General features: G+C 41.3%; 1 protein-coding gene across 8 annotated transcripts in view; it reads right to left on the bottom strand.

Annotated features, from left to right (window-relative positions):
• Positions 1–27,755, bottom strand: part of LOC106083888 (RNA binding protein fox-1 homolog 2) — a 776,024-nt gene that overhangs the window by 286,328 nt on the left and 461,941 nt on the right. For all 8 annotated transcript variants that reach the window (XM_059370360.1, XM_059370351.1, XM_059370355.1 and 5 more), the window contains exon 2: positions 7,576–7,836. In XM_059370360.1, the coding sequence (XP_059226343.1) occupies positions 7,576–7,836 (261 nt within the window). The remainder of the gene's footprint in view (positions 1–7,575; positions 7,837–27,755) is intronic.

Genomic DNA, 27,755 nt, shown 5'->3' with positions numbered 1-27,755 from the left:
CGTTTGGCTGTCTGTCTGTCCATCCGTTTGTTTGTCTGCCTTCCCAGATGGCAAGTTCGTCCGAATTATGTTAATATGGCAATAATGTGGCGATTTATAAATTAATTCGCACGAAATGTAGCACGAAGGGTTCTCTTATCATTCTCGGTATTTATGTTAAATGCCGTTTTGGGCGGTAAATATGCCGTTTTTGGGCGCGGAGTTTTTGGGGTGGGACGATTCCTCAAGCACTTCACCCCGTAATTGGATATTAGATTCGTTTTCTACTCTCAAATACATTTCATTTGAGTCCCATATTGTTATGATTAGTCTTTACATCCACTTGGCGAGTTTTAGGTGAGGGGAGTTCCCCTAGACGTCCCGCCCAAAATTTGGATACCAAATTTTAGTCTCTCATATCTGGCAGTTTTGAAAATTAGGGTCATGATGATCCACGGAACTGATTGGTTTAAGGCCCATATAAGGCGATAGCCTCGGCACAACTATGACCATATTAGAACTTTGATCTCCGACCTATGTTTGTGGTGTTCAACGTGATTATAAAAAGCTCAGCTGAAAGCTACTTGGCGCGTCCACAGGTTGCAGATAGTGGAATACTTCGTCAAACTGCAATTGCAGTCACATTCAATAAGCGGCACCCATTTAAGAGTCTCAGTGAGCAGCCGAGTGGCATCGGTTCTTGCTCAATAACTAGATATGGCTGGTTATTGGCCCCGTTAAATAACCAATGAGCATCACGCTCCCGCGGCAGTCGCTCCTATAGACCGAAACTACCTTTCTCACCTAAAGTGGATTAGCGAGGATCGCTACCTCCACATGCAAATAAGGTGAAACATAAGGAGAAAGACCCAAAATTGGTTATATGGCGGCTATACCAAAATATGGTCCGATCTAAATCTTTCTTCGCACGGACGGCGGGGAGTCCGACACAGCTCGTAGTTCCAAATTTCAGCGAAATCGGGTAATAAATGCGGTTTCTTCAGGCTGTAGACCTTAAATCGGAAGATCGGTCTATATGGGGTTCATATCAAGATATTGTCCCATTTGAAACATATATTGTTCGGATATCGAGGGTTCCAAAATAAAGCACTGTGCCAAATTTCAGCGAAATCAGGTAATAAATGCAGCTTCTATGTGCTTAAGACCTTTAATCGGGAGATCGGTCTGTATGGGGGATATAGCAAGATATTGCCAGATCTTGACCATAATCGATATGGTAATCGGGGATCTCAAGACAAGTCACTGTGCTAAATTTCAGCGAAATCGGCTTCTATGGGTCCCAGACCTTAAATCGGGAGATCGGTCTATATGGGGGCTGTATCAAAATATTTCCAGATCACGACCATTTTCGTTACGGATATTGAGGGTCCCAAGACAACTCACTGAGATACATTTCAGCAAAATCGGGTAATAAGTGCGGTTTCTATGGGTCTTAAACCTTAAATCGGTAGATCGGTCTCTATGGGGGCTGTATCAAAAATATTGGAAGATCACGACCATATTCGATACGGATATCGAGGGTCTCAAGACAACTCACTGAGCTAAATTTCAGGAAAGTCGGGTAATAAATGCGGCTTCTATGGGTCATAAACCTTAAATCGGTAGATCGGTCTCTATGGGGGCTGTATCAAAATATTGGAAGATCACGACCATATTCGATACGGATATCGAGGGTCTCAAGACAATTCACTGAACTAAATTTCAGGAAAGTTGGGTAATAAATGCGGCTTCTATGCGCCCTAGACCTTAAATCAGGAGATCGGTCTATATAGGGGCTGTATCAAAACATTGTCTGAATTGGACCATATTTTGTTCGAAAGTCGAGGGTTCCAAGATAGAGCACTGTGCGAAATTTCTAATAATAAATGCGGCTTCAATAAGCTTTAGACCTTAAAGCGGTAGATAGGTCTCAATGGGGGCTATAGCAAGATATTGTCCGATATCGACCCTATGCGATACCGATTTCGAGGGTTTCAAGACAACTCACTGTGCCAATTTAATTGAAGTCTTAGACCTTAAATAGGCATGTCGTTCTATATGGGGGCTTTATCTATATCTAATCCGATATAGCCTTGTCCGTACTTTCCAACCATCAGGATTTCGGCCTGTACGGGGGTTATATCAATATCTAGTCCGATATAGCCCAATCCGTACTTTCGGCTCTGCTGCAAGATTCCCTGGAGTTACCCTGCATTTGCTAGAATGGATTTTCCGGACGAGTCTAGCATGGTTCTAGGCATGGGAGTGATCTTTATCCCCAAGGGATAAATTGAATACAGCATGAAGTTAAGCCTGTCACGACTATTAGTCTGTCTGTTTGTTAACGTTTTTACTCAAAACACTGAGCCTTTTCAGATAGACCTGAAGGTGAGGGAAGGAAGTTGAGGGACTGACGCCGGAGTACTTTAGTGGAACACAATACGCATACCTCAAAGGCAGATCGGTGGAGACAGCCCTTCACAAAGTGATACGACAGGTCAAGACGTCCCTCCGGCATGAGTACATTATGGGGGCCTCCTTGGATATAGAGGAGGCCTTCAATACGGGGATCCAACCTTCTATCTCCCAGTGCGAATTTGGCAGATAATGTGGTCAGAAGGCGGATGACAAGAGGAATATGAGCATCACACAGGCTGGAACTTTAAGCTCCAACTGGTGTGGTGTTCTTTTTTAACACGAGAAGCTAATCTTGGAGATAACGGCATTCAAAGGTTGTGAATAGTGGAATTCTCTATACGGAGTCGCAGTCGCGGACTCGATCAACGGAATCGAGTAGCAAGCCTCAGTGTGAGGGCGGATGGCACGGGCTCTTACATAACTACTGAGTACCTATGTTGCTCGATATGGCAAGGTGAGATATTGGCTCCATTAAATAACCAATGGCCATCATGCTCCCGCAGCGTTCGGTCGTATAGACCGGACCGGAGCTTGCTTACCTATAGGAGCTTGACAAGGATCACCACCTCCATATTTAAATGTAGCTTCAAAAACTGAAACGCTCCAGGGTGAAGTGTTCTCGCCGATTCTGTCGAACCTCGTGATGAGTGAACTTCTGTTAGATCATGGCGGATATGGCACGAAGATAATCGCTAATGAGGACGACGTCGTGTTGCTGGGTGAAGCGAGATCATCGTGTCACAATGGGGAGATTGTAGCGATGGGCTACCAGAATTGCGTTGAGGACCAACCCAAGCAAGACGGAGCTGGTGTTCTTCATTCGCAGATAATAGATAACGGAGTTCAGACTTCCGTCATTGGACAAAATCACCCTGCAGCTGGGTATGTTAAAGGAGGACAGGTGCGTCCACAGTTCTATCCTGGATGCAATTGATGTGATGAGGATCTCCGACTATCTGGCACCGGTATCGATTGGAATTAGGACATTCAGGATCCGTTGTTTTCCAGGGAGGGATGAGACCGCCATCTTCACTGATGGACCCACGACGACCTTAGGCTGAGGAAGCTCTACATGTTGAAAGAGGACAGGTGCGGCTACAGTTCCATTCTGGTGGCTATTGATGCGCAGGGTAGACTGAGAAGGATTTCCGACTATCTGGCACCGGTATCGATTGGAATTAGGACATTCAGGATTCGTTGTTTCCAGGGGAGGGTGAATGGAGAACGAATGGTGTGTTTGAAGGGGATGAGACTTCGATCTTCACTGATGGATCCCAGACGACCTTAAGCTGAGGGAGTTCGACATGGTGAAGGAGGACAGGTGGGAATACAGTTCCATTCTGGTGGCTATTGATGCGCAGGGTAGACTGAGAAGGATTTCCGACTAACTAGCACCGGTATTGATTGGAATTAGGTCATTCAGAATTCGTTTTCCCGGGAGGGATGAATGGAGGGCAAATGCATGGTTTAAGAGCGATGAGACCTCGATCCTCATTGATGGATCCAAGACGCCCTTAGGCTGAGATAGCGCGACATGTCGAAGACGGACAGGAGCGGCTATAGTTTCATTCTGGTGTCTATTGATGTGGAGAGTAGAATGAGGAGGTACTCCGACTATCTAGCACCGGTATCGATTGGATAAGAACATTCAGTATTCGGGAGGGATGAATGGAGGTCGATGAGGGGGATGAGACCTCGATCTTTACTGATGGCTCCAAGATGAAGTGGGGGACTGGATTGGAGGTCTACTACGACGCACCCAACATCGGCATGACTCTGAGACTACTGGACGGCTGAACAGTCTTTCAGGCAGAGTTATGTGCTTTTACAATAGCCGCAAGAGAAATTCTGGTAAGGTATATACTACCAACCAAATTTCCCTCGAACATTCCATTAAGGATACTTCTCTCATATCATTGAGTGCAATCGGATTAAAGTTTAAGCTCACTGATAAGGGGCCTCCTTTTACATGCCGAATTCGAACGGCGTGCCGCATAGCGACACCACTTGGAACGGGTGGTGTCGCCGAGATTTGAACCCAGTGGTCGTTCGGCGTCATAGGTGGACATTCTAACCACTGCGTCTCGGTGGCCTCTAGGGATATACCGCTCTCAAAACTCAGGATTTATGTGAACGGTATGGCGGCGCTCACGGCCTTGGGTTCGAGGACGGTGCGGTTGAGGTGTGTAGCAAATTGCTTGGAGTCCCTGCATAGGCTACGGGTCCACGATGTTACGCTAATATGGGTTCCTGGACATTAAGGGATTTCGGGAAATAAAGGGGCGGATAAATGCGACAGGAGGGGTTTGTCAGCGCCGGGCAAATCGTGCGGCGCTTAAGGCCTTGGGTTTGAGGACGGTGAGGTCGAGGGGTGTGGCCGATTGCTTGGAGTCCCTGGATAGGCTCCGGGTCTACGATGCGACGCTCATATTGGCTTTTGGACATGAAGGGATTCCGGAAAATGAAGGGGCGTATGTATGCGCCAGGAGGGGCTCGTCTGCGCCGGGAGAACCAGTCGTGCAAAGAGTCCCTGGATAGGCCTCGGGTCTACGATGTGACGCTGATATTTGTTCCTGGACATGAAGGGATTCCGGGAAATAAAGGGGCGTATGTATGCGCCGGGAGAACCAGTCGCCAGTCTTATCTAGATGAGTTGGCCAGAGCAGCTTCGGTATCGCGATGTGACTCAGCTGATGGTTGTCGGACCGCTAAGGCGCTCTAGCCTGTCATCGACTGGAAGAGGACAAAGGAGTCGCTGAGCACATTGACACGAGTCATAAGCGGACACTGTGCCATAGGCCACATGGCGACGCGCATGGTAATACCGCACAAAGATTTCCGCAGCAATTGTCTTGATGAGGACTATCTAGCATTTGCTCTGTTCTTTTCCGGGTCTGCAGGGACGCAGACTCTTCTTTCTGGGGAGGCGGTTGTTCCCCGACATAGTTGATCTTGCGAACGTACCTCTAAGATGACTTCTGAGATTTGTGAATGGAACGCCATGGTTCCGACGGAGGGTTCTATAAGATCCGACGAAGGTATAGATGTGTTGGCGTGAGGGATAGGGGTATTCACCCCCCGAAGTAGTTTTTCCATTCTTTCAGTTTCTTTAATTCATGTATAACCAATCTCTTGAGATGATCCGAGGTTTCACATCTTATTTTGTTTCTCCTCTCTTTCTTTCTAGGATATCACAATGGGCCAAACTGGCCTCCGAGTGAACTAACCTTTGGTGGGCAACCCAATTAACCTAACCTAACCTAGCTCATCTTCAAATTCAAACTGTCTATGGTAAAGAAATTAACTGTGCGAAGTTTCAGCCCATAAAATATATATATTCTTTATCGTCGTGAAATTTTATGTCGATCTAGCCATGTCCGTCCGTCTGTTCGTCCGTCCGTCCGTCTGTCTGTCGAAAGCACGCTAACTTCCGAAGGAGTGAAGCTAGCCGCAGTGTAGGTCGGTTGGTATTGTAAATGGGCCATATCGGTCCATGTTTTGATATAGCTGCCATATAAACCGATCTTGGGTCGTGAATTCTTGAGCCTCTATAGTGCGCAATTCTTATTCGATTAGAATGAAATTTTGCACGAAGTGTTTTGTTATGATATCCAACAACTGTGCCAAGTATGGTTCAAATCGGTCCATAACCTGATATAGCTGCCATATAAACCGATCTTGGGTCTTGATTTCTTAAGCCTCTAGAGGGTGCAATTCTTATTCGATTGGAATGAAATTTCACACAACGTGTTTTGTCATGATATCCAATAACTGTGCAAAGTTGGGTTCAAATCGGTCCTTAACCTGATATAGCTGGCATATAAACCGATATTGGGTTTCGACTTCTTGAGCCTCTAGAGGGCGCAATTCTTATCCGATTTGAATGAATTTTGGCACGACGCGATTTGTTATGATATCCAACAACTGTGGCAAGTATGGTTCAAATCGGTTCATAACCTGATATAGCTGTCATATAAACCGATCTGGGATCTTGACTTCTTGAGCCTCTAGAGGTCGCAATTATTATCCGATTTGCCTGAAATTTTGTACGACGGATTCTCCCATGACCATTAACATACGTATTTGTTATGGTCTGAATCGGTCAATAGCCCGATACAGCTCCCATATAAATCGATCTCTCTATTTTACTTCTTGTCAATTGTATAACTTTGAGAACCTAATAAAACTGTTATTCACTGTTTTGTAGGAGAATTTGGAATTTAAAATTTCAAACTGCCACTCGATGATGTTAATTCCTTCACCAATGTGCCTTAAAACATTTAGTGATTCACAAAAGCCAACTGCTTGAAAATAATAAAAAAATGCAATGATGAAAAATGAAATGACAAAAGCAAATGTCTTAAATACTGGCCAACTCCACCACAGGCAAAGTTAGCTATCACAGTACATAGCTGAAGATATGGATAAAACAGTTACAGGAAAGTTGGATTTAGTGGATCAGTTAAGTCTAATATTTTAGGGAGAAAAAAATTTGAGTTTTGTATCATCAGAAGGATAGGATTGGGGCTATGGGGGAGGGGGGATTTAATGCAATGCAGGTATTACAAACATGCCACATATTTGTGTCGATACAATTGTTTAATGTAAATTTGAACCTTGTTTAACTAGGTATGTATGTATGTTTTTTTTTTCTAGATATATAATAGTAAATAGGTGTTTTATGTACAAATAAATAACAATTTCATGTTGATTTTCTTTTCAAAAATACTTTTTTTTACAAAAATACTTTTGTTATTATATATAGTATGTATATGTCAGTTCAAGTATATAAAATGTTGTATCTGTGTGTATATATATGGTATAGAAATAGAAAGAAATTCATAAACTGCATCAATCAGACAGAAGATATATGGATATATAAATGCACACAACCACACGCACGCACAATACACGCTTTTTAAATACAATCAAAATAATCAACCAACCATTCCCAATAGCCGTACACAAGAGAGAGTGAGAGAGAGAGAGTTATATTGGACTTAATCAAAGGAAACTCAAATCGCATTCATTTTATGTTTGTTTTTTTTTTTCTTAAAATAATTTTTAATTTTATAACAGAGGAGGCCATACGAGCATTAAATTATTTGCTGTAGCTTGATCTAAGGGTTTTTGGAGGGAATTTTTCAGAAAGTTTTCGAAGAAATGTTATTCACTTACCTTTTTCTGTTGCATATACATTTGAGCGGCAGCAGCTGTTGTGGCAGCGGAATTTGTGTTGTTGGCACCTGTGTTTGTAGCGGCAGCTGCTGCGGCGGCAGCAACTGTTGCACCGTCGTTTTTCATTTGTGCCAAAGGCTCTATCTTAATCGAACTCACAGAGAGCGGTAGGCCATCTGTTGTTGCCTGAACTTGACCCGCCGATGGTGGATAGCCAGTCGGAGCGCCTGGATATGGCGCTACGCTAGCCTGCACCATGTGCTGTAAAGAAAAGTGAAGAGAACAAGACATGCATATGTTAGTGAAAAATTGTTTATATGTGTTAGTTATAAAAAAAATTTGCCCATGAACATTCCATAAAGGAATCCGATTCAAGCATAAGCTCAATGATAAGGTAACTCCTTTATATAGTCGAGTACGAACGCCATGCAGCGGCGACACCTTTTGGGGAGAAATTTGTAGATGATTTCCACATATGTCCCCACAAATGTCGCCAACATAGAAAGGGGATAACCACTGCAAAAAAAAACGTTTCTGTTGTTTTCACCAGGATTCGAAACCAGGCATTCAGCTGAAGGTGAAAATTCAACTAAAAAGCAATTCTTCTATTTCTTCTAAAGGGTGATCTTTTAGCTATTATCTTTTTGGCAACTCTGGTTTAAGTAGCTCACGCACGTTTCGTGTTTTGTTTCACTATCAAATATCATCAGTTTGGTCTATAATTTAACCATGAATCGTCTTGCAAAGCGTTTTTTCCATTTTATGGTCAGTTTAATCGGCCAATCGGGCTAACCAAATTTCGCACCAAATATACATAGTTGGACAATAAACCACCAACGTACGTAGAGTGCGAACGGAGGAAAATAGAGCAGCTGTATCGACCAGTGTTAAGGATGACCATCAATAAACGTTCGCAGCAATTCAGAGGCCCAATTGCTTATTCAACAACGTGGACAACTTTCGGAAGGATTTAGGTGTGAAGACTTTTCAAATGCAGCAGGTGGAAGAATTGAAGTTGAACGAAAGTTGGCCAAAGATCCACTTTTTTTTATCGAAAAATAGTGTTCAGCGACGAAGCTCATTTTCAACTCAATGGGTACGTAAATAAACGGAATTGTCGATTTTGGAGCAAAGATCAGCCAGAAACATTGCAAGAGTTACCAATACCTCCAGAACAAGTAAAATCGTGCCAAGTTCGGCCGGGCCAAATCTTGGGAACCCACCACCACGGACTCTGCTAAAAATGTATAAAAAAAAAATCTAGTTGTAGGGCATAATTTTGTTCTACATACCAAACTTCGGTCAAACCAGCAAAAAACTAAAGCTTCTAGGAACCGAACAAGAATGATCGAGAGACCGGTTTACATGGGAGCTACATCAGGTTATAGGCTGATTTAGGCCGCACCAGATGCAAAATTTCAGCAAATAGGACTAAAATTGCGGCTTCCAGGGGCTCAAGAAACCAAATCGGGAGATTAGTTCATATGGGAGCGATATCAGGTTATAGACCGATTTTGGACGTACTAGGCACAGTTCTTGGAAGTCAAAACAGAACACCAAACGTAAAATTTCAGCAAATCGGACTAAAATTGCGGCTTATAAAGGCTCAAGAAGTCAAATCGGGAGATTAGTTCATATGGGAGCGATATCAGGTTATAGACCGATTTTGGACGTATTAGGCAGAGTTGTTGGAAGTCAAAACAGAACACCACATGCTAAAACGGACAAAAATTGCGTCTTCCAGAGGCTCAAGAAGTCAAATCGGGAGATCGGTTTATATGGAAGCTATATCAGATTAAAGACAGATTTGGACCTACTACGCACAGTTGTTGAAAGTCATAGCAGAACACTACATGCAAAATTTAAGCCAAATCGGACAAAAATTGCGTCTTCCAGGGGCTCAAAAAGTCAAATCAGAAGATCGGTTTATATGGGAGCTATATAAGGTTATAGACCGATATGGGGCGTACTAGGCACAATTGTTGAAAGTCATAGCAGAACACTACATGCAAAATTTAAGCCAAATCGGCTTAAATTTGAGTCGTAAGCGTCTTGTGAGTATCGCGTGGGTCGCAAGTATCTCGTGAGTCGTGATTAGTATAGTATGATTTCACTCACTCACGCTCACGGACGAAGAATTTTAATTCAACGACGGTCACGCACGCTCACATGATTGGATTTGAATCTCACTCACGAATCACGTGCTTCACGTCTACACACCTCACCTACCCACCTCACCTACACACCTCACCTACACACCTCACCTACACACCTCACCTACACACCTCACCTACACACCTCACCTACACACCTCACCTACACACCTCACCTACACCCCTCGCCTACACACCTCCCCTACACACCTCACCTACACACCTCACCTACACACCTCACCCACGCACCTCTATTAACTGCGTCGAAAAGAACTGCACAGTGTCTGCTGCACTATTCTCTAAATGTCGAAAATCGTTCAAAAGATCCATTTGCCTCTCTTGTCATTATTCCATTTAGGCTGTCAATTGCTAAGCGTGTAATTCGGTATAATCTCCAAATTTGGGTTGTCATTTCAACTCCCCCTACCTTTGTCTCTCAGATGGGTTCGTAAAACAACAACTTTGAAGTTCCCCAAGCGTGCTTTAAATCAAACCTTGCCAGATGAAGATGAAGCATTTGCTATAGCAGTGTTCCAGGTTAGCTTCCTCTACACCATATAAATCATTAAGGTTCCAATTGCCAGATACTTTGTTGGGCGGAAGCCATGCTGCCTTCTTACGAGCCCTGTTAATACTTAAATTCTTCGGTGAACGTGTCGTGAGCATATGTTTCTCTTTATTAATAATTCCATATTATTTCGTTTGCTTTCCATGCAACAAGAAAGTCCCGAAGAGAATGAAAGAGATGCAATGCCTGTTATTTTTTGCCAAACTAGGCTGCCGGAATAAGATATCCGAGCTTTGCTGCCTGTAAGGAATTACGCAGCAGTGGAATAAAAGAAATGTTGCAGTTCTCTGCTCTGCTGTACCCCTCACCCCGTACTGCATTTCCTTGGAATAGACCCTAATTGCAACATTGCCTGACTGTCGGTTCATTTCGAAGTTGATATTCTTTGCAGAAAAATTAAACACATTTAGGGAGGCGCATTGCTTAAAATAGAATAAAGATGAAGTTTAACAACCATGCCAATTATAAATTAAGAGCAAGTAAATGCGAGTTAAGTTCGGCCGGGCCGAATCTTATATACCCTTCACCATGGATCTCATTTGTCGAGTTCTTTTCCCAATATCTCTTTTTCGGCAAACAAAGGATAAAAGAAAAGAATTGCTAGGAGCTATATCAAGTTATGGTCCAATTCGGACCACAATTGAATTGAATGTTGGAGACCATTGTCGATGTCATTGTGTAAAATTTAAGCCAACTCGAATAAGAATTGCGCGCTTGAGGGGCTCAAGAAGTAAAATAGGGAGATCGGATAAGAATTGTGCCCCATAGAGGCTCAAGAAGTAAAAACCCCAGATCGGTTATATCAGGTTATAAACCGAATTCAACCATCACAACAAAACAGCTCATGCAAAAATTCAGCCAAATCGGATAAGAATTCCGCCCTTTAGATGCTAAAGAAGTCAAGACACCAGATCGGCTTACACCATTTCACCAAAATCGGATCAGTATTGCGCCCCCTAGTGACCATAGAATTCAAGATCCAAGATCAGTTTATATGACAGCTATATCAGGTTATTGACCGATTTGAACGACGCTTAGCACAGTTTTTGGAAATCATAACGAAACGCGTCATGCAACTCCTCAGCCAAATCAGGTAAGAATTGCGCCCTCTAGCGGCTAAAGAAGTCGGTTTATATGGCAGCTATATCAGGTTATTGACCGATTTAAACCATACTTAGCACAGATGTTGAAAGTCAAAGCGAAACACCTCATGCAAAATTTCAGCCAAATCGGATAAGAATTGCGCCCTCTATTGGCTTAAGAAGTCAAGACCCAAGATCAGTTTATATGGGAGCTATATCAAGATATAGACCGATTTCCACCATGCTTAATACAGTTGTTGGAAGTCATAGCAAAACACCTCATGCAAAGTTTCAGCCAAATCGGAAAAGAATTGCGCCCTCTAGTGGCTCAAGAAGTCAAGGACCCAGATCGGCTAATTTAACAGCTATATCAGGTTATGGACGGATTTCAACCATACTTAGAACAGTCTTTGGAAGTCAAAACAAAGCATGTCAGGCAAAACTTCAGCCAAATCGGATAAGAATTGCGCCCTCCAGAGGCCCAAGAAGTCAAGATCCAAGGTAGGTGTGTATGGCAGCTATATCAAAACATGTACCGATATGGCCCATTTACAATCCCAACCGACCTTCACTAATAAGAAGTATATGTGGAAAATGTCAAGCGGCTAGCTTTACTCCTTCGAAGATTAGCGTGTTTTCGACAGACAGACGGACGGACAGACAGAAGGACATGGCTAGATCGACTTAAAATGTCATGATGGTCACCGCAGCGCAGAGGTTAGCATGTCCGCCTATGATGCTGAACGCCGGGGTTCAAATCCTGGCGAGACCCGACAGACAGACGGACATGGATAGATCGACTTCAAATGTCATGACGATCACCCCAGGGCAGAGGTTAGCATGTCCGTCTGACGCTGAACGCCTGGGTTCGAATCCTGTCGAGAGCATCAGAAACAAGGAAAAGCGTTCTAAATTCGGCCAGGCCGAATCTTGGGAACCCACCACCATAGATTCAGCTTAAAATCTATACAAACTAAATTTTGTTGAAGGACATACGTTTGTTCCGCATACCAAACCGAGCAAGGATGAACGAGGGAACGAATTTCATGGGAGCCGTACTTGGAACAGTTGTTGGAAGTCATAACAGCACATCGCATGCAAAACTTCAGGCAAATTGAGACTTGTAAGGGCTCAATAAGTCAAATCGGGACATCGGTTCATAAGGGACCTATATCAGGTTATAGACCGATTTGGAGCGAACTTGGCACAGTTGCTGGAAGTCATAACAAAACACTATGTGCAAAATTGTAGCTAAATCGGATAAAAATTTCGGCTTGTAAGGGCTCAAGAAGTCAAATCGGAAGATCGGCTAATATGGGAGCTATATCAGGTTATAGACCAATTTGTACCGTACTTGACACAGTTGTTGGAAGTCGTAACAGAACACTATGTGCAAAATTGCAGCCAAATCGGACAACAATTTTTTTAGGCCGATTTGGATAGTACTTGGCACAGTTATTGAAGGTTATTGAAGAACACTATGTGCAAAATTTCAGTCAAATCGGACAAAAATTACTGCTTCCAAGGACTCAAGAAGACAAATCGAGAAATCGGTTTATATGGGAGCTATATCAGGTTATAGACCGATTTGGACCGTACTTGCACAGTTGTTCGAAGTCTTAACAGAACGCTATGTGCAAAATTGCAGTCAAATCGGACCAAAATTGTGACTTCCAGAGGCTGAAGAAGTCAAATCGGGAAATCAGTTTATATGGAAGCTATATCAGGTTATAAACCGATTTGGACCGTACTTGGCACAGTTGTTCGATGTCTTAACAGAACACTATGTGCAAAATTGCAGTCAAATCGGACAACAATTGCGGCTTGTAAGGCTTCTAAATTGCGGCTTCCAGGTGCTCAAGAAGTCAAATCGAGAAATCGGTTTATATGAGAGCTATATTAGGTTATAGACCAATTTGAACCATACTTCGCACAGTTGTTGAAATTCATTAAAGAACACTACTATGCAAAATTTTAGTCAAATCTGTCAAATTGCGGCTTCCAGGGGCTCAAGAAGTCAAATAGGGAGATCGGTTTATATGGGAGCTATATCAGATTCTTTACCGATATGCACCGTACTTGGCACAACTAGTGGAATTCATAGCGGAATACTATGTGCAGTCAAATCAGACGAAAATTGCGGTTTCCATCGGTTTCTATGGGAGCTGTATCCAAATCTGAACCGATATGGCCGATATGCAATCCACAAGGACCTTCACCAGTTAGAAGTATCTGTGCAAATTTCAAGCGGCTAGCTTTAAGTTTTACAGGTATCGTGAGTTCGACAGACGAACATGGCTAGATCGAATCAGAATGTCGAGACAAGACGCAGACCAATATTTCGAGGTGTTACAAACGGAATGACTAGTTTAGTGTACCCCCCCATCATATGGTGGTGGGTATACAATTTTCATCGTTGGTTATCCCCCTCCTAATGCTGGCAACATTTGTGAGGTACTATGCCATGTAAAACTTCTCTCCAAAGAGGTGTGACATTGCGGCATGCCGTTCGGACTCGGCTATACAAAGAAGGCCCCTTATCATTGAGCTTAAAATTTGAATCGAACAGCATTCAGTGATATGTGAAAAGTTTGACCCAGTTCCTGATGGGAGTGTTCATGGGCAAATTTGCAATTTTCGCAAACGGAATGACGAAATTAGTATACCCTCATCCTATGGTGGAGGGTTATAAGAAGAACGTACTTAAACGGACAGATAAATTCATTTACAATTGAGCTTGGTGAAATTAGTAGAGTTTCGCTGGTAGTGAATACTCAAAGGAGGCGTATGTCTGCAATATGCAATGTGTGTGGTTCTTTCGCTAATTAATAGTAGAATGTAGAAAAGGAAAGGTCTATAACAACAAGTAAACATAGTCCATCTCCAGGGGTTTTCAGCGACAAGAGAAAGTCTTGGGAATGTTTGGAGCAGATAGATTTATTCGTACGGCAGGTCACAGAGTGACGGACTACAACGCAAGATCGACAGTGAATACATCCATGTCCGTCCATCCGTCCGCCTTTTGGGACTACTAGATATGTCCGCCATATAAACTGGTTGTTGTCGTGAACAACTAAAGCCCCAATTTTACCCACTGATCTGTCTCGAAGTGAACGATAACTATAACATTCAAAACTCTACGAAATGCGGCTCACAAAGCCTCATAAACCAATCATCCAATTTGACTTCTAGAGCACCTATAGACTTAAAATGTTCTTAAATTTGACTGCAATTTGCTTATGTCTATTCTTAGTAGAGCCAAGAATTTTGTAATTTTCTTCAAAATTCACGCAATACTCTCTCTCTTTCCGTTCCAAATATAATACCAAGTCTTTTGGGTATGCTTCAAGAATTTCTAAAGGCAAAAGTTTTAACCACTTCTCTTTGCTGGCTACATTTAATAAATATATGTAGTCCCTTAACTAATTTCTTAATTTTTTTTTTTAAGAAATCTCTTCAAGATATACTCGGCATATATACGCAGCGCATGTGGCAACAAATCATGGCACCAAAGCAAAAGGAGACAAACTTTTCATGCCAAGCATACTTCACGCTGAACAAACTTAATTTTAATTTATCTCAAGTTCTCTGTTGGTTTTTACAATTAATAAATTTGACATGCCGTGTCAGGTAACATTTGCTAGCGCAGCCCAGGTAGTGTAGCAGCGGTCATAGAACATCACAGCGAAAAGATAGAACATGGAAAGGGCCAACCGAAATATTTTGAGTTCACTTCTGCCTGGGCTGCTGGTTCTGTGTCAGGCAATGCGCGTAGCGAAAACTTGAAAATTAAAAGTATACAAAACGTGCCACATGTACCCAAGGACTTCAAGATATACGCTAAGGATATTTTGCCACAGGGGAGTTGGGGCAGAGCGCAAGCTAGTGCTGGAGCATGTTGAGCAGAATGATGCTGCAATGGCAGCAGAAAGCGTCATGCAAGTAGAAAACTACACGCAAAGCTGAGTTTTTTGTTTCACGGTTGCCTTTTTTTTAAGGGGAGTTTTGGTTGCAGCACTGCTAGGGACCAAACTGTGAGATGCACATGGTTTTTCAATTCCATTGACAAAAGGACAACCTTTTAATTTTTAGCACTTGGCAAGTCATAGACCGTAGATGAGAAAGAGAAATTCTTACAATGTGAAACGAAACTAAACGTGTTATAGCGAAATAAGCCAAATTGATTTTGTTTAAAAATCAAAAGGGAGTATTTAAAGTAGAGGGTAGGTTATAAAAAATTTTGAAAAAAAAAAACAAAACAAAACTCTAAAAGACCTCAAATAAATGTTACTAAAAACCCAATAAAACGTGCTGAATTGGGCGGGGACTGAACTTATATACCATGCCTATCTACCTATAGAAAAAACAAATAAAAAAAAAAATGTTTCAATTAAAAATTTAATTAAAAATAAAATCGTTTTCAATTAGAAAATTAATTAACAAAAAGTTCGGCCGGGCCGAATCTTATATACCCTCCACCATGGATCGCATTTGTCCAGTTCTTTTCCCGGCATCTCGTCACAGGCAAAACAGGATATCAGAATAGATTTGCTCTGCTATTAGAGCGATATTAAGATATGGTCCGGTTTGGACCAAATTTAAATAATATGATGGAGACCTGTATAAAATGTCAGCCAATTCGAATAAGAATTGCGCCCTTTGGGGGCTCAAGAAGTAAAGTAGAGAGATCGATTTATATGGGAGCTGTATCAGGCTATAGACCGATTCAGACAATAAGAAATACATATGTTGATGGTCATGAGAGGATCCGTCGTACAAAATTTCAGGCAAATCGGATAATAATTGCGACCTCTAGAGGCTCAAGAAGTCAAGATCCCAGATCAGTTTAGGCAGCCATATCAGGTTATAAACCGATTTGAACCTTATTTGACACAGTTGTTGAAATTAGGAATAAAATACCTCATGAACAATTTCAGCCTAATCGGATAGGAATTGCGCCCTCTAGAAGCTCAAGAAGTCAAGTCCCCAGATCTGTTTATATGACAGTTATATCAGGTTATGAACCGATTTGAACCATACTTGGCAGAGTTGTTGGATATCATAGCAAAATACGTCGTGCACAATTTCAGCCTAATCGGATACAAATTGCGCCCTCTAGAGGCTTAAGAAGCCAAGACCCAAGATCGGTATATATGACAGCTATCTTAGGTTATGGATCGATTTGAACCATACTTGGCGCAGTTGTTGGATATCAAAACAAAACACGTCGTGCGCAATCTGAACCTAATCGGATAGGAATTGCGCCCTCTAGAGGCTTAAGAAGTCAAGATCCAAGATCGGTATATATGACAGCTATCTTAGGTTATGAACCGATTTGAACCTTATTTGACACTGTTGTTGGATATCATAACAAAACACGTCATGCACAATTTCAACCTAATCGGATAGGAATTGCGTCCTCTAGAGGCTCAAGAAGTCAAGACCCAAGATCGGTTTATATGGCAGCTGGTGTCAAATGTGGAACCAAGTATTTGGAAAAGTCCCTCCCTAAAAGCACCCCCAAAAGAGAAGAAATTTGCGACCATAGATCAAATGGAAGATCTTTGGGAGTAAAACACGAATGTCTATGGGGCCACTACACCACTTTAACACCACCCAAATAGGACATATTTGCTGACCATTGCAATATGGGAGCAGAACACGAATCTGATATATATTTTCAGGCCCAAGTCAAGGAGTGGCCGCCACATCGCCCAAAGAATTCCCGAACTGGTCATGTTTGGCGACTATGGGAATATGGGGCTCAAATGAAAGGTATTTGGGAGTAGACCACAAATCTGATATCAAAATTTGGGAAAAAGTGTCTAGGGCACCCGTCTCACCACCATAACAACCCTCAAATAGGACGTATTCGCTCACCATGACAATTTGGGTCTTAAAGAGAGTGGAGCTCGATATTGATAGTATTTAGAGCCCGTAGCCCAAACCGGCAATATTTACTGACTTCTGCAGTGAGGGGTTTAAATGAAAGGTATTTGAGATAAGAAAAACGAATATGATATCCAATTTGAAGGCCCATGGCAATTTGAGTTTAAAATAAATGATATTTGAGAGTAGAGGACGATGCTGATATATTTTCAGGGCTAAGAGTTTGGGGGACCACACCACTCACCACAACACCCCTAAATCGGGCATATTTACCAACCCTGTCAATGTGGGACTCAAATGAAAGTTATGGGGGAGTAGAGCACAAAATTAATACTTACTTTCGGGATCAATTTTCTGGGGGTATACCCCTTCGCCAAAACAACCCACAAACAGCATTTATTTCCAGCCATCGCAATATGGGTCTCAAACAGATGTAATTGGGAGTAGAATATGAATCTGATATCCAAATGTGGAACCATGTATTTGGCGCAGCGCCCCTTCCCCAAGACAGCCCCCCAAATAGTACAAATTTAAGGACTATGACAAAATGTGCCTCAAATGAAAGTTATTTGAGATTAGAAAACGAATTTGATAACCAATTTTGTGGATAAGCGTTTGGGGGACACCTCATCCCATATACTCCACTTAAACCAAAGGCATTATGGCGTTAAATGAAATGCTATTTGAAGGCCGCCTACGACGCTGAACGCCTGGGTTCGAATCCTGGTGAGAACATCAGAAAAAAAATTTTTTCATCGGTGGTTTTCCCCTCCTTATACTGGCAGCATTTGTGAGATACTATGCCATGTGAAACTTCTCTCCAAAGAGGTGTCACACTGCGACACGCCGTTAGGAATTGGCTTTAAAAAGGAGGCCCCTTATCATTGAACTTAAACTTGAATCGGACTGCACTCTTTGATATGTGAGAAGTTTGCCACTGTTCCTTAATGGAATGTTCATGGGCAAAATTGGCATTTGGCAAATCACGACAGCGGTCAAACCCGTCGCTTAAAATTTTTCCCAGATACTGCCTATTGATGTAAGTCGTTGGGAATGGAAACTGGGCCATACCGGTTCAGATTCTGATATAGCTCTCATATAAACCGATCTCCCGATTTGACTTCTTCAGCCCCTGAAAGCCTCAATTTTTGTCCGATTTGGCTGAAAATTTTCATCTAGTGTTCTGTTATGACTTTCAACCACTGTAAAGTCCAAATTGGTCTATAACCTGGTATAGGTCTCATAGAAACCGACCTTCCGATTTAAATTTTTGTCCGATTTGGCTTAGCTTTGCTGATAGTGTTCTGTTATGACGTCCAACAACTGTGCCAAGTACGATCAAAATCGCTCTACAACCTGATATAGCTCCCATATAAACCGATCTGCCGATTTGATTTCTTGAGTCCATGGAAACCACCATTTTTGTCAGATTTTTCTAAAATTTTGCTCATAGTGTTCTATTATGACTTAAAACAATTGTGCCAATATTTAACCTGATATAGCTCCCATATAAACCGATCTCTCGATTATCCTTGTTCGGTTCCTAGAAGCTTTAATTATGTCCTTCAACTAAATTAAGTTTGTGTAAAAGCTTATCGGAATGCTTGATTGTGGGTTGCCAAGATTCGCCCGGCCGAACTTAGCACGCTACAAGCTGGAGGTCACCGTAGCGCAGAGGTTACCATGTCCGAGGTTACCATGTCCGAGGTTACCATGTCCAAGGTTACCATGTCCGAGGTTACCATGTCCAAGGTTACCATGTCCGAGGTTACCATGTCCGAGGTTACCATGTCCGAGGTTACCATGTCCAAGGTTACCATGTCCGAGGTTACCATGTCCAAGGTTACCATGTCCAAGGTTACCATGTCCGAGGTTACCATGTCCAAGGTTACCATGTCCAAGGTTACCATGTCCGAGGTTACCATGTCCGTGGTTACCATGTCCGAGGTTACCATGTCCGAGGTTACCATGTCCGAGGTTACCATGTCCGAGGTTACCATGTCCGAGTTTACCATGTCCAAGGTTACCATGTCCGAGGTTACCATGTCCAAGGTTACCATGTCCGAGGTTACCATGTCCGTGGTTACCATGTCCGAGGTTACCATGTCCGAGGTTACCATGTCCGTGGTTACCATGTCCGAGGTTACCATGTCTGCTGAACGCCTGGGTTCGAATCCTGGCGAGACCATCATATCATTATTTCACATATCCTCCCCTACGATAGAACTGGAAGGAGATTTCAATGGTCCCACATTTTAGTAAATTATTAGCAATCCCATGGCTGCCTATTCTACGAACTAGATTTCCAATTTCCTTTTCATCCTTTCAGCTGCGTTGCAGCACATAATTTGTTACTATCTAACTTTTATACAGTAAATACTACAAACCAATGCTCTAGTTTATCTCCAAATATTTGTCAATTGCCTCTCCTTTTCTGAACAATCATTTCTCTGGGAACGTAAATAAACATACGCTTCAAACAAATCATAAATCACTTCATTACCATGATGGGACTTTTTCAGCAGTATATTATTTGGCTACCATGGCTATGTCTAAAAATATTTGCATATTACAATGTTCAACTGACGCTTGGAAACGTGTAACTCATTACTGACCTTTAGCAAATTTAATTACACACATTATATGTACCAATTAATTGATTGCCGAATTTGGCGAAGTTAATTAATGACCTTAATTGGAGAGAGATGAAATGGCAATGTTTGTATGGCAACCCAGTGAAGGAAGTGCATACTTTTCCCAATTAGTAGGGATAATTAATTGCGAAAAACTCAAATTGATGGCTAGCTGATTGAAGCTGATAATAGAGAGAGAGAGAGAGAGAGAGAGTGGTTTTGAGTTCAAAAAGCGGAAGCATTTTTTTTGGAATTTGTGGGGGAAAGTATTTTAAACATTTTAAATTAAATCACTTGGTCTATGAACGAGTTTTAAGAAGAGTTCCCCAGTTTAGACTTCCCTCGGAGCTGTCAGGATTAAAGAAATTTCTTGGTGTGGTTGTGAACAGTACTTTAAACTGGAATCTCTTTAAGGAATCTAAGATTAAGAAAACGTTTGCGGCACTTTAGTTCTGTCAGGGGCTCATGGGTAGCAGATAGAAGTTGAAAGCAAAATTGATGCATAGGTTGTATTCGGTTGTATACGGTCGATGCTGACGTATGGCTGCCACATGTGGTGGGCGCTGATGGAGCAGGCGTCGCATAGTGTTGCCACGGTGGACAAAAATGCAAAAATCCAAAATGCCAAAATTGTTATGAAATTTTTTCTAAATTTTAGAAAAAACCCATCAAATAAGAAGATTAACAAATAAAAGCGTGCTAAGTTCGGCCGGGCTGAATCTTATATACCCTACACCAAGGAACGCATTTGTCGAGCTCTTGCCATCTCTATTGAGGCAAACAAAGTATAAAAGAAAAGAAATGCTATGTTCATGGTTCATTTCGGACCATAATTCAAACTGAATATTGAAGACCATAGTAGAAGTCATGGTGCAAAATTTCAGCCAAATATAGCTAGAATTTAGGGGGTGAAGAATTAAAATAGGCAGATCGGTTTATAGGGGAGCTGTATTAGGCTGTAAACCGATTCATGCCATATTCGATACGAAATGTCACGAGAAAAGTCGTTGTACAAATTTTCAGCCAAATCGGATAATAATTGCGCCCTCTAGTGGCTCAAGAAATCCAGACCCTAGATCGGTTTATATGGAAGCTATATCAGGTTATGGACCGATTTGAACTATTCTTACCACAGTTGTTGAAAGTCATAACAAAACACCTCATGCAAAATTTCAGCAAAATCGGATAATAATTGCGCACTCTAGTGGCTCAAGAAGTCAAGACCCCAGATCGGTTTATATGGCAGCTATATCAGGTTATCGACCGATTTGAACATAGCACAGTTGTTAAAAGTTATAACAAAACACCTCATGCAAAATTTCAGCAAAATCGGATAATAATTGCTCCCTCTAGTGGCTCAAGAAGTCAAGACCCCAGATTGGTTTATATGACAGCTATATCAGGTTATGGACCGATTTGAATCATTCTTAGCATAGTTGTTGAAAGTTATAACAAAACTATATAAGGTAATGGACCGATTTGAACTATTCTTAGCACAGTTGTTAAAAGTTATAACAAAGCACGTCATGCATAATTTCAGCAAAATCGGATAATAATTGCGCCCTCTAGTAGCTCAAGAAGTCAAGACCCCAAATCAATTAATATGGCAGTTATATCAGGTTATGGACCGATTTGAACCATTCATAATACACATAGGACTACGAGCTCACTTATGTAAAATCGGTGCAGCAAGTGATAGCATGTGTAGGGCATGCGAGGAAGATGATGAGACGTTAGAGCATTTCCTTTGTCATTGCCCGTCTTTTGCGTCCAACAGATAGCGGTACTTAGGTTCGGGTGCCGGGCCATAACGGAGTAAGGGGAAATAAAAGGGCAGACGATTTGGCGGTGAAGGCCAGAGGACTGCCGTCAATAAACTTGGTTAACCTGAAACCTGTCGGGTCGACGCAGACCGATTTAAGGGAATGGGCGACGAATGCGCATGTAATATTGTGGAACAGCGAAACGGTCGGTAGGACAGCGAAAATCCTATGGGGGATCCAGATCGTGAGAAGACAAGGCTATTACTGAAAGTAAGCAAGAAGGAGCTCACTTATGTAAAATCGATGTGGCAAGTGATAACATGTCTAGGGCATTGCCCGGCTTTCGCGTCCAACAGATAACGGTACTTAGGTGGAGACACAATATCAGATATGAACCAACTTAGGGGAGCGGTATTGAAAACAATTAAGGATTTTGTAAGTTGCACGGAGTTCCCAACTTAAAATTTTCTTTTTAGAGGTTACTTTATAGTTTTTAGAGCGCACATCAAGCCAATTACTGGCTTAGGTGTATGTCCATAGTGGCATGGGGCGGATTAATATTTGCACCCTCTTTTCCGGTTGTATGTTTGATGCATACTTTTGTATGTTGGCTGATGTCGGCTTAGGGCGACTTTTCCCATCTAGGTGACCAGTCCGGAACTGTTTGGGGTTCAACTGGTAGTAGTCTTTTAAGGCTACGAAGTCTGACCGGAGACTTTAATCTGGTACCACGGGTGTCAGGAGCCCCTGGAACTTTGGTTCCAGCCTGACAATGGTGAGGCCCCAGTGGGGAGCAACGTGGTGGCTGTGGTTTGTACCCAAATCGCGGGTAGAGCATAAGCTCGGCGTGGAGTTGCGTTTTCAACCGGGTGCCGTGACCCATAGATCGTAAGGAGTTTTAGGTAGTGCTCCGCTCCTAACCAATGAGGTGAACTCGTCCAAATACGTGGGATCAAATTGGTACTCATGTGCGGGTTACCACATGTGGGGGCGTTGGTAGACGCATTGTATTCATCGAAAGGAGTTTTAGGTAGTGCTCCGCTCCTAACCAAGGAGGTGAACACGTCCAAATACGTGGGATCAAATTGGTACTCATGTGCGGGTTACCACATGTGGGGGCGTTGGTAGACGCATTGTATTCACCCCTGGGCCTCGCAGGTTTGGGCCGCGATGGCAGGTATCTGCGTAAAACTCGACATTCGTGTGCCCAAAGGATTTTCGGTTCAGACACAATTTTCCTTATGACTTCCGACTAATGCATACCAGTGACAAAGACATGTGACAAAAAGCATGTAAACTTTGGATATTTTGTGATTTTCAACAGTTCCTTTAAATATGTTGCAATATAACAAGTGCTGTCACTTTGGAAGTATAAAATATGCTAATATTTTAGTATAACTTCCAATATATTTTGCTGGGAAGCTTCTACATCTTCAATGTATTGGCATTTTCTTGGAAAATTATTATCAGACATCCCACCCATTACCAGGCTATAAGATAAACATAACGAAATTTCACATACAAAGGAATTCCTGCTAAACAATCATTTGCTTCACGCACCAATGATTAAGACAATTGGCCAATATTGGTTGACCGCCATTTTAAATTTTCATTTACATTTGACCAGCAATACACTCTCCTCCTCATACAATCAGTGAGTAGATAAGGCCATTTGACAATATTTAATGAAATGCCCAACGAGCCTTGAACATTTGCCCTTGCTTCAGTAGTTTATTGAGGTCATGGCTCGGCTTTCCATCATATCTTCGTTTTTCCTTTTGGTTGTTTTTTGTTTTTGTCTTTGAGAACAACACTTCTTAATAAATGTTCAAGTGGATGTTTAATTGATGTAAAGTGCTTTGAGTAGTATCCACTCATAGACAATATTTAGATGAAAAGAAGAAGAAGAAAAAAACAGCAAGCATAATTAATAATAATGTCATTGTTAAAAAATTATTGGGAGGATGAATGATGAAAAAGTGATAAATGGGCACTTAAGAAGCTTTAATTGCCATTTCTATAAGTTTTTCAAGTGTCGAGAGGGACTTGAATCATTTTAAATGATTATTAAAACAATTTTAATCGCAAAAAAAAATGTGTTTTTGGATAAAAAAACAATAAATGATAATAAATAAATTATAACAAATCGAAGAGACTTGAGGATATAAATTGTCATTATAATAAGTCACTGGTGACTATAATAGTAATGTGCTTGGAGAAACACATTTGACGGCTAGCATGCAATCAATAGGGTTGCATGTTGTTAATTCCAATACTGCCACACACTATACAATGACAACAGGGACTCATATTGACTTGTTCTTCGTAAGTTCCAAGACTGATGTTAAGTTATATGATCAATTAACGGCACCCCTATTTTCAAAACATGATTTATGTTTTTTGACTTATGGCGTTCCAATGGAATATACAAGTATAACATATACGTACAGAGACTATAGAAACATTGATTATAACTCACTACTTTGTGAAATTGGCACCGTTGAGTGGCAGAAACTTTATGGCATGTCTTGCGTAGATGAACAGATTGCATTTCTTCAACATAATGTGAGTCAGATTTTCGACAAATGTGTTCCGATGAAGATCCGAACTGTTTTTTCGAATGGGAATCAGTGATATTAAAGTATTGATACGTAAAAGAGATTGTGCGTACTCTCGATGGAAGTGTTTTAGAACACCTGAACTCTTTAATGATTACAAGCGTGCGAGGAATCAGACCACTTCTTGTATAAAGCCGAAGAAATTAGCTTATTTTAGTCGTAAATTTCAAGAGGCACTGAACACGAAAGATACTTGGAGACATATTAAGTCAATTGGAATAGGAAGTGATAATGCATCAATTGATAGACATGTTGATTTAGATGAGATTAATAGGAGTTTCTTGAACATATCTTTTCCTGAGCCAAACGTACATTTCTACAACAGTGAATTTAGTAACGTAAACCATAGAAATACCAACACCTCACCAGACCTACGTTTTGATCTTGAGCGTTTTAAACAAAGCGATATCGTTAGCGCTGTAGAATCGATTAAGTCTAATGCCATTGGTTCTGATGGTATTGAGCCAAGATTTTTTAGGATAATTCTACCCTTTATTCTTCCGTATATGTGCCATCTTTTTAACAATATTATTTTTAGGAGTTGCTATCCACAGTCTTGGAAACGGGCAAGGATAGTCCCAATACCAAAGAATAACCAGGACTTTAGGCCAATAGCAATACTTCCATACGTCTCTAAGATATTTGAGACTCTAGTCAACCGGAAAATATCTGAATATATTGCGAATAATTCGCTGCTAACAGATTTTCAATCTGGGTTCCGGCCAAAGCACAGTTGCACTACTGCACTTTTGAAAGTAGTTGAAGATGCAAGGAGTAATATTGACAGCGATAAAGTTGCCCCTCTTATTCTTTTAGATCATTCGAAAGCATTTGATTCCGTTGATCCCAATATACTTTGCCTTAAACTGAAACATTTATTTAAATTTTCTGAAAGAACAACGGATCTTATATATTCCTATCTTACGAATAGAAGCCAATCGGTATGTGTTGATAGCCGCTGTTCTAGTTGTCTTCCAGTCTCGAGAGGTGTTCCACAGGGGTCTGTATTGAGCCCACTCCTTTTTTCCTTATATAGCAATGACCTTCCTGGGCAGTTGCGCAACTGTGGTATTCATATGTATGCCGACGACCTACAGCTGTATATGAGCTTCTCGCCGGAGAGGCTGATCGATGGCGTACTCCGAGTAAATAATGACTTGGATAGGATAAACACATGGGCAAACGCCAACGGACTGCTTTTAAATCCAACAAAGTCAAAGTGCCTTGTAATTGGTAGGAATCGTGTGACAATGCCGCCCAATCTTAATGTGGCAATTGCTGAGATTGTTTCATCAATTGAGATTGTTTCATCTGCAAGAAACCTTGGTTTGGAGTTTGATGATAGACTTTCATGGAAGACCTACGGCGTTTTACGAAACTTATATATGAGTCGACAGAATACCCCTTTGTCAATAAGAATGCTTTTGGCTAGGACATTTATTCTGCCGAAGAAGAAGAGACCGGGTATCTGACTTTGACAGACAAGTATATGGTGTCTCTTTTAACTCGTTCCTTAAGATACGCTTGTTGCAAATGTTCCACAAGATAATTTATACCAATGAACCGTCATATCTGGCTTCTGTATTGCGTTATGCCAACTCTACAAGAGGTAAACAAGTAATACAAATACGTCATCAATATCGTGTATCTGAACAACAGTTCTTTGTTAATGCTATACGTCTCTGGAATAATCTTCCCAATAGTATTCAAATTATAAGTAATGAACGACAGTTCAAATCTTTGATTTATAATCATTTTAATTAATTATTTGTTTTGTTTTTTTTTATAACTATTTTTTAATTTATTTTATTAGTAACTTTGATTAAATTGTTAAATTTTCTTTAAAGTTTCTTTTTCTTCTTTTTTATTTTGTTTTAACCTTTTTTTACTTAAATATTGTATCAGTTACTTTGCTTAAATTGTTAAATATTTTGTACCAATTATTGTCCTATTTAAATGAAAATTTGTTAAACTCATTGTATTTATCAATTTACTAACCCATGCTTTATATAAGACACTGTCTTTTGTATGGGTTTTATCATAACAAAATACAAATACAATACAATACAAATCGGATAAGAATTGTGCCCTCCAGGAGATTAAAATGGAGCTACATCAGGTAAGGCTACATTAGGTAAGGCTACATTAGGTAAGGCTACATTAGGTAAGGCTACATTAGGTAAGGCTACATATTGGAAACCTACCAAAAGTAAGTGTAGGGTCATAACACAAGTCAAAATGCAAAATTTTAAGGACTGAAAGAGAAGATAGAATTGGTTAAGAATTCACAACGAAATGTCTGTTATATAAAACTCCAAATTTGTTTGTTTGTTTTTTCCGAATAGACTCGAAAACGGCTGAAATTTTCACAGATTGTGTAGGCAGGTCTGGAAGGAATAATAGGCTTTGCAATTTTTTGATATCGGAAGGTGGGCCGACCCTCCCCAATCGGGATAATATGGGACTCTAATGAAAGGTAGGGTAAAAACTTGATATTAAAAATTGGGTCCAGTTACCTATGGGGCCGCCCAGACCCCCTCCAAACTCCCTCAAATAGGCATGTAGGACGATAAGGACAATATGGGACTCAAATCAAAGGTATTAGAGAGTAGATTAAGAATTTGATCTGGAAGGAGGAATATGCTTAAAAAATTCTTAATATCGTAAGGGGCGCACCTTCCCCCTTACCCGAAAAGCACCGCCCAAAAACAAAAGTGGACCGATCGGGACAATATGGGACTGAAATGAAAGGTATTAGGGAGTAGAGTACTAATATGATAATAAATATTGGATTCAGGTACCTAGGGGGCAGCCACGACCCCCCCTTAAAACCCCCCAAGTGGACTATAATGACAATATGGGACTCAAATCAAAGGTATTAGGGATTAGATTACGAATATAGTCTAGAAGAAGCAATAGGCTTATAGGTTAATAGGTTAATATCGGAGCGAACTCTACCCCATACCCAAAACCACCACACAAAAATAAAAGTGGACCGATGGGGACAATATAAGACGCAAATGAAAGATATTCGAGAATAGAGTACGAATTTGATATTAAAAATTTGGGCCAAGTACCCTAAGGGGGCGCAACGAACCGAAAATCCACTCAAATAGGATTATGGATGATCCTGACATTATGGGACTCCAAAACCCCTCCCCAAATGGGAATATTTGCCAATCATGGCTATGCAAATAGCCAATTTTGCCCATGAGCATTCCACTAAGGAACAGGGGCAAACTTCTCACATATCAATGAGTGCAGTCCGTTTCAAATTTAAGCTCAATGATAAGGGGCCTCCTTTTTATAGCCGTATCCGAACGGCGAGCCGCAGTGCGACACCTCTTTGCAGAGAAGTTTTACATGGCATAGTAGGTCACAAATGTTGCCAGCATTAGGAGGGGAAAACCACCGCTGAAAATTTTTTATGATATTCTTGCCAGGATTTTGAAACCAGGCGTTCAGCGTCATAGG

This window comes from Stomoxys calcitrans, chromosome 1 (assembly GCF_963082655.1).
Source record: "Stomoxys calcitrans chromosome 1, idStoCalc2.1, whole genome shotgun sequence".
NCBI classification, from domain to species: Eukaryota; Metazoa; Arthropoda; class Insecta; order Diptera; family Muscidae; genus Stomoxys; species Stomoxys calcitrans.
This window is presented reverse-complemented; position numbering and strand designations above follow the sequence as displayed.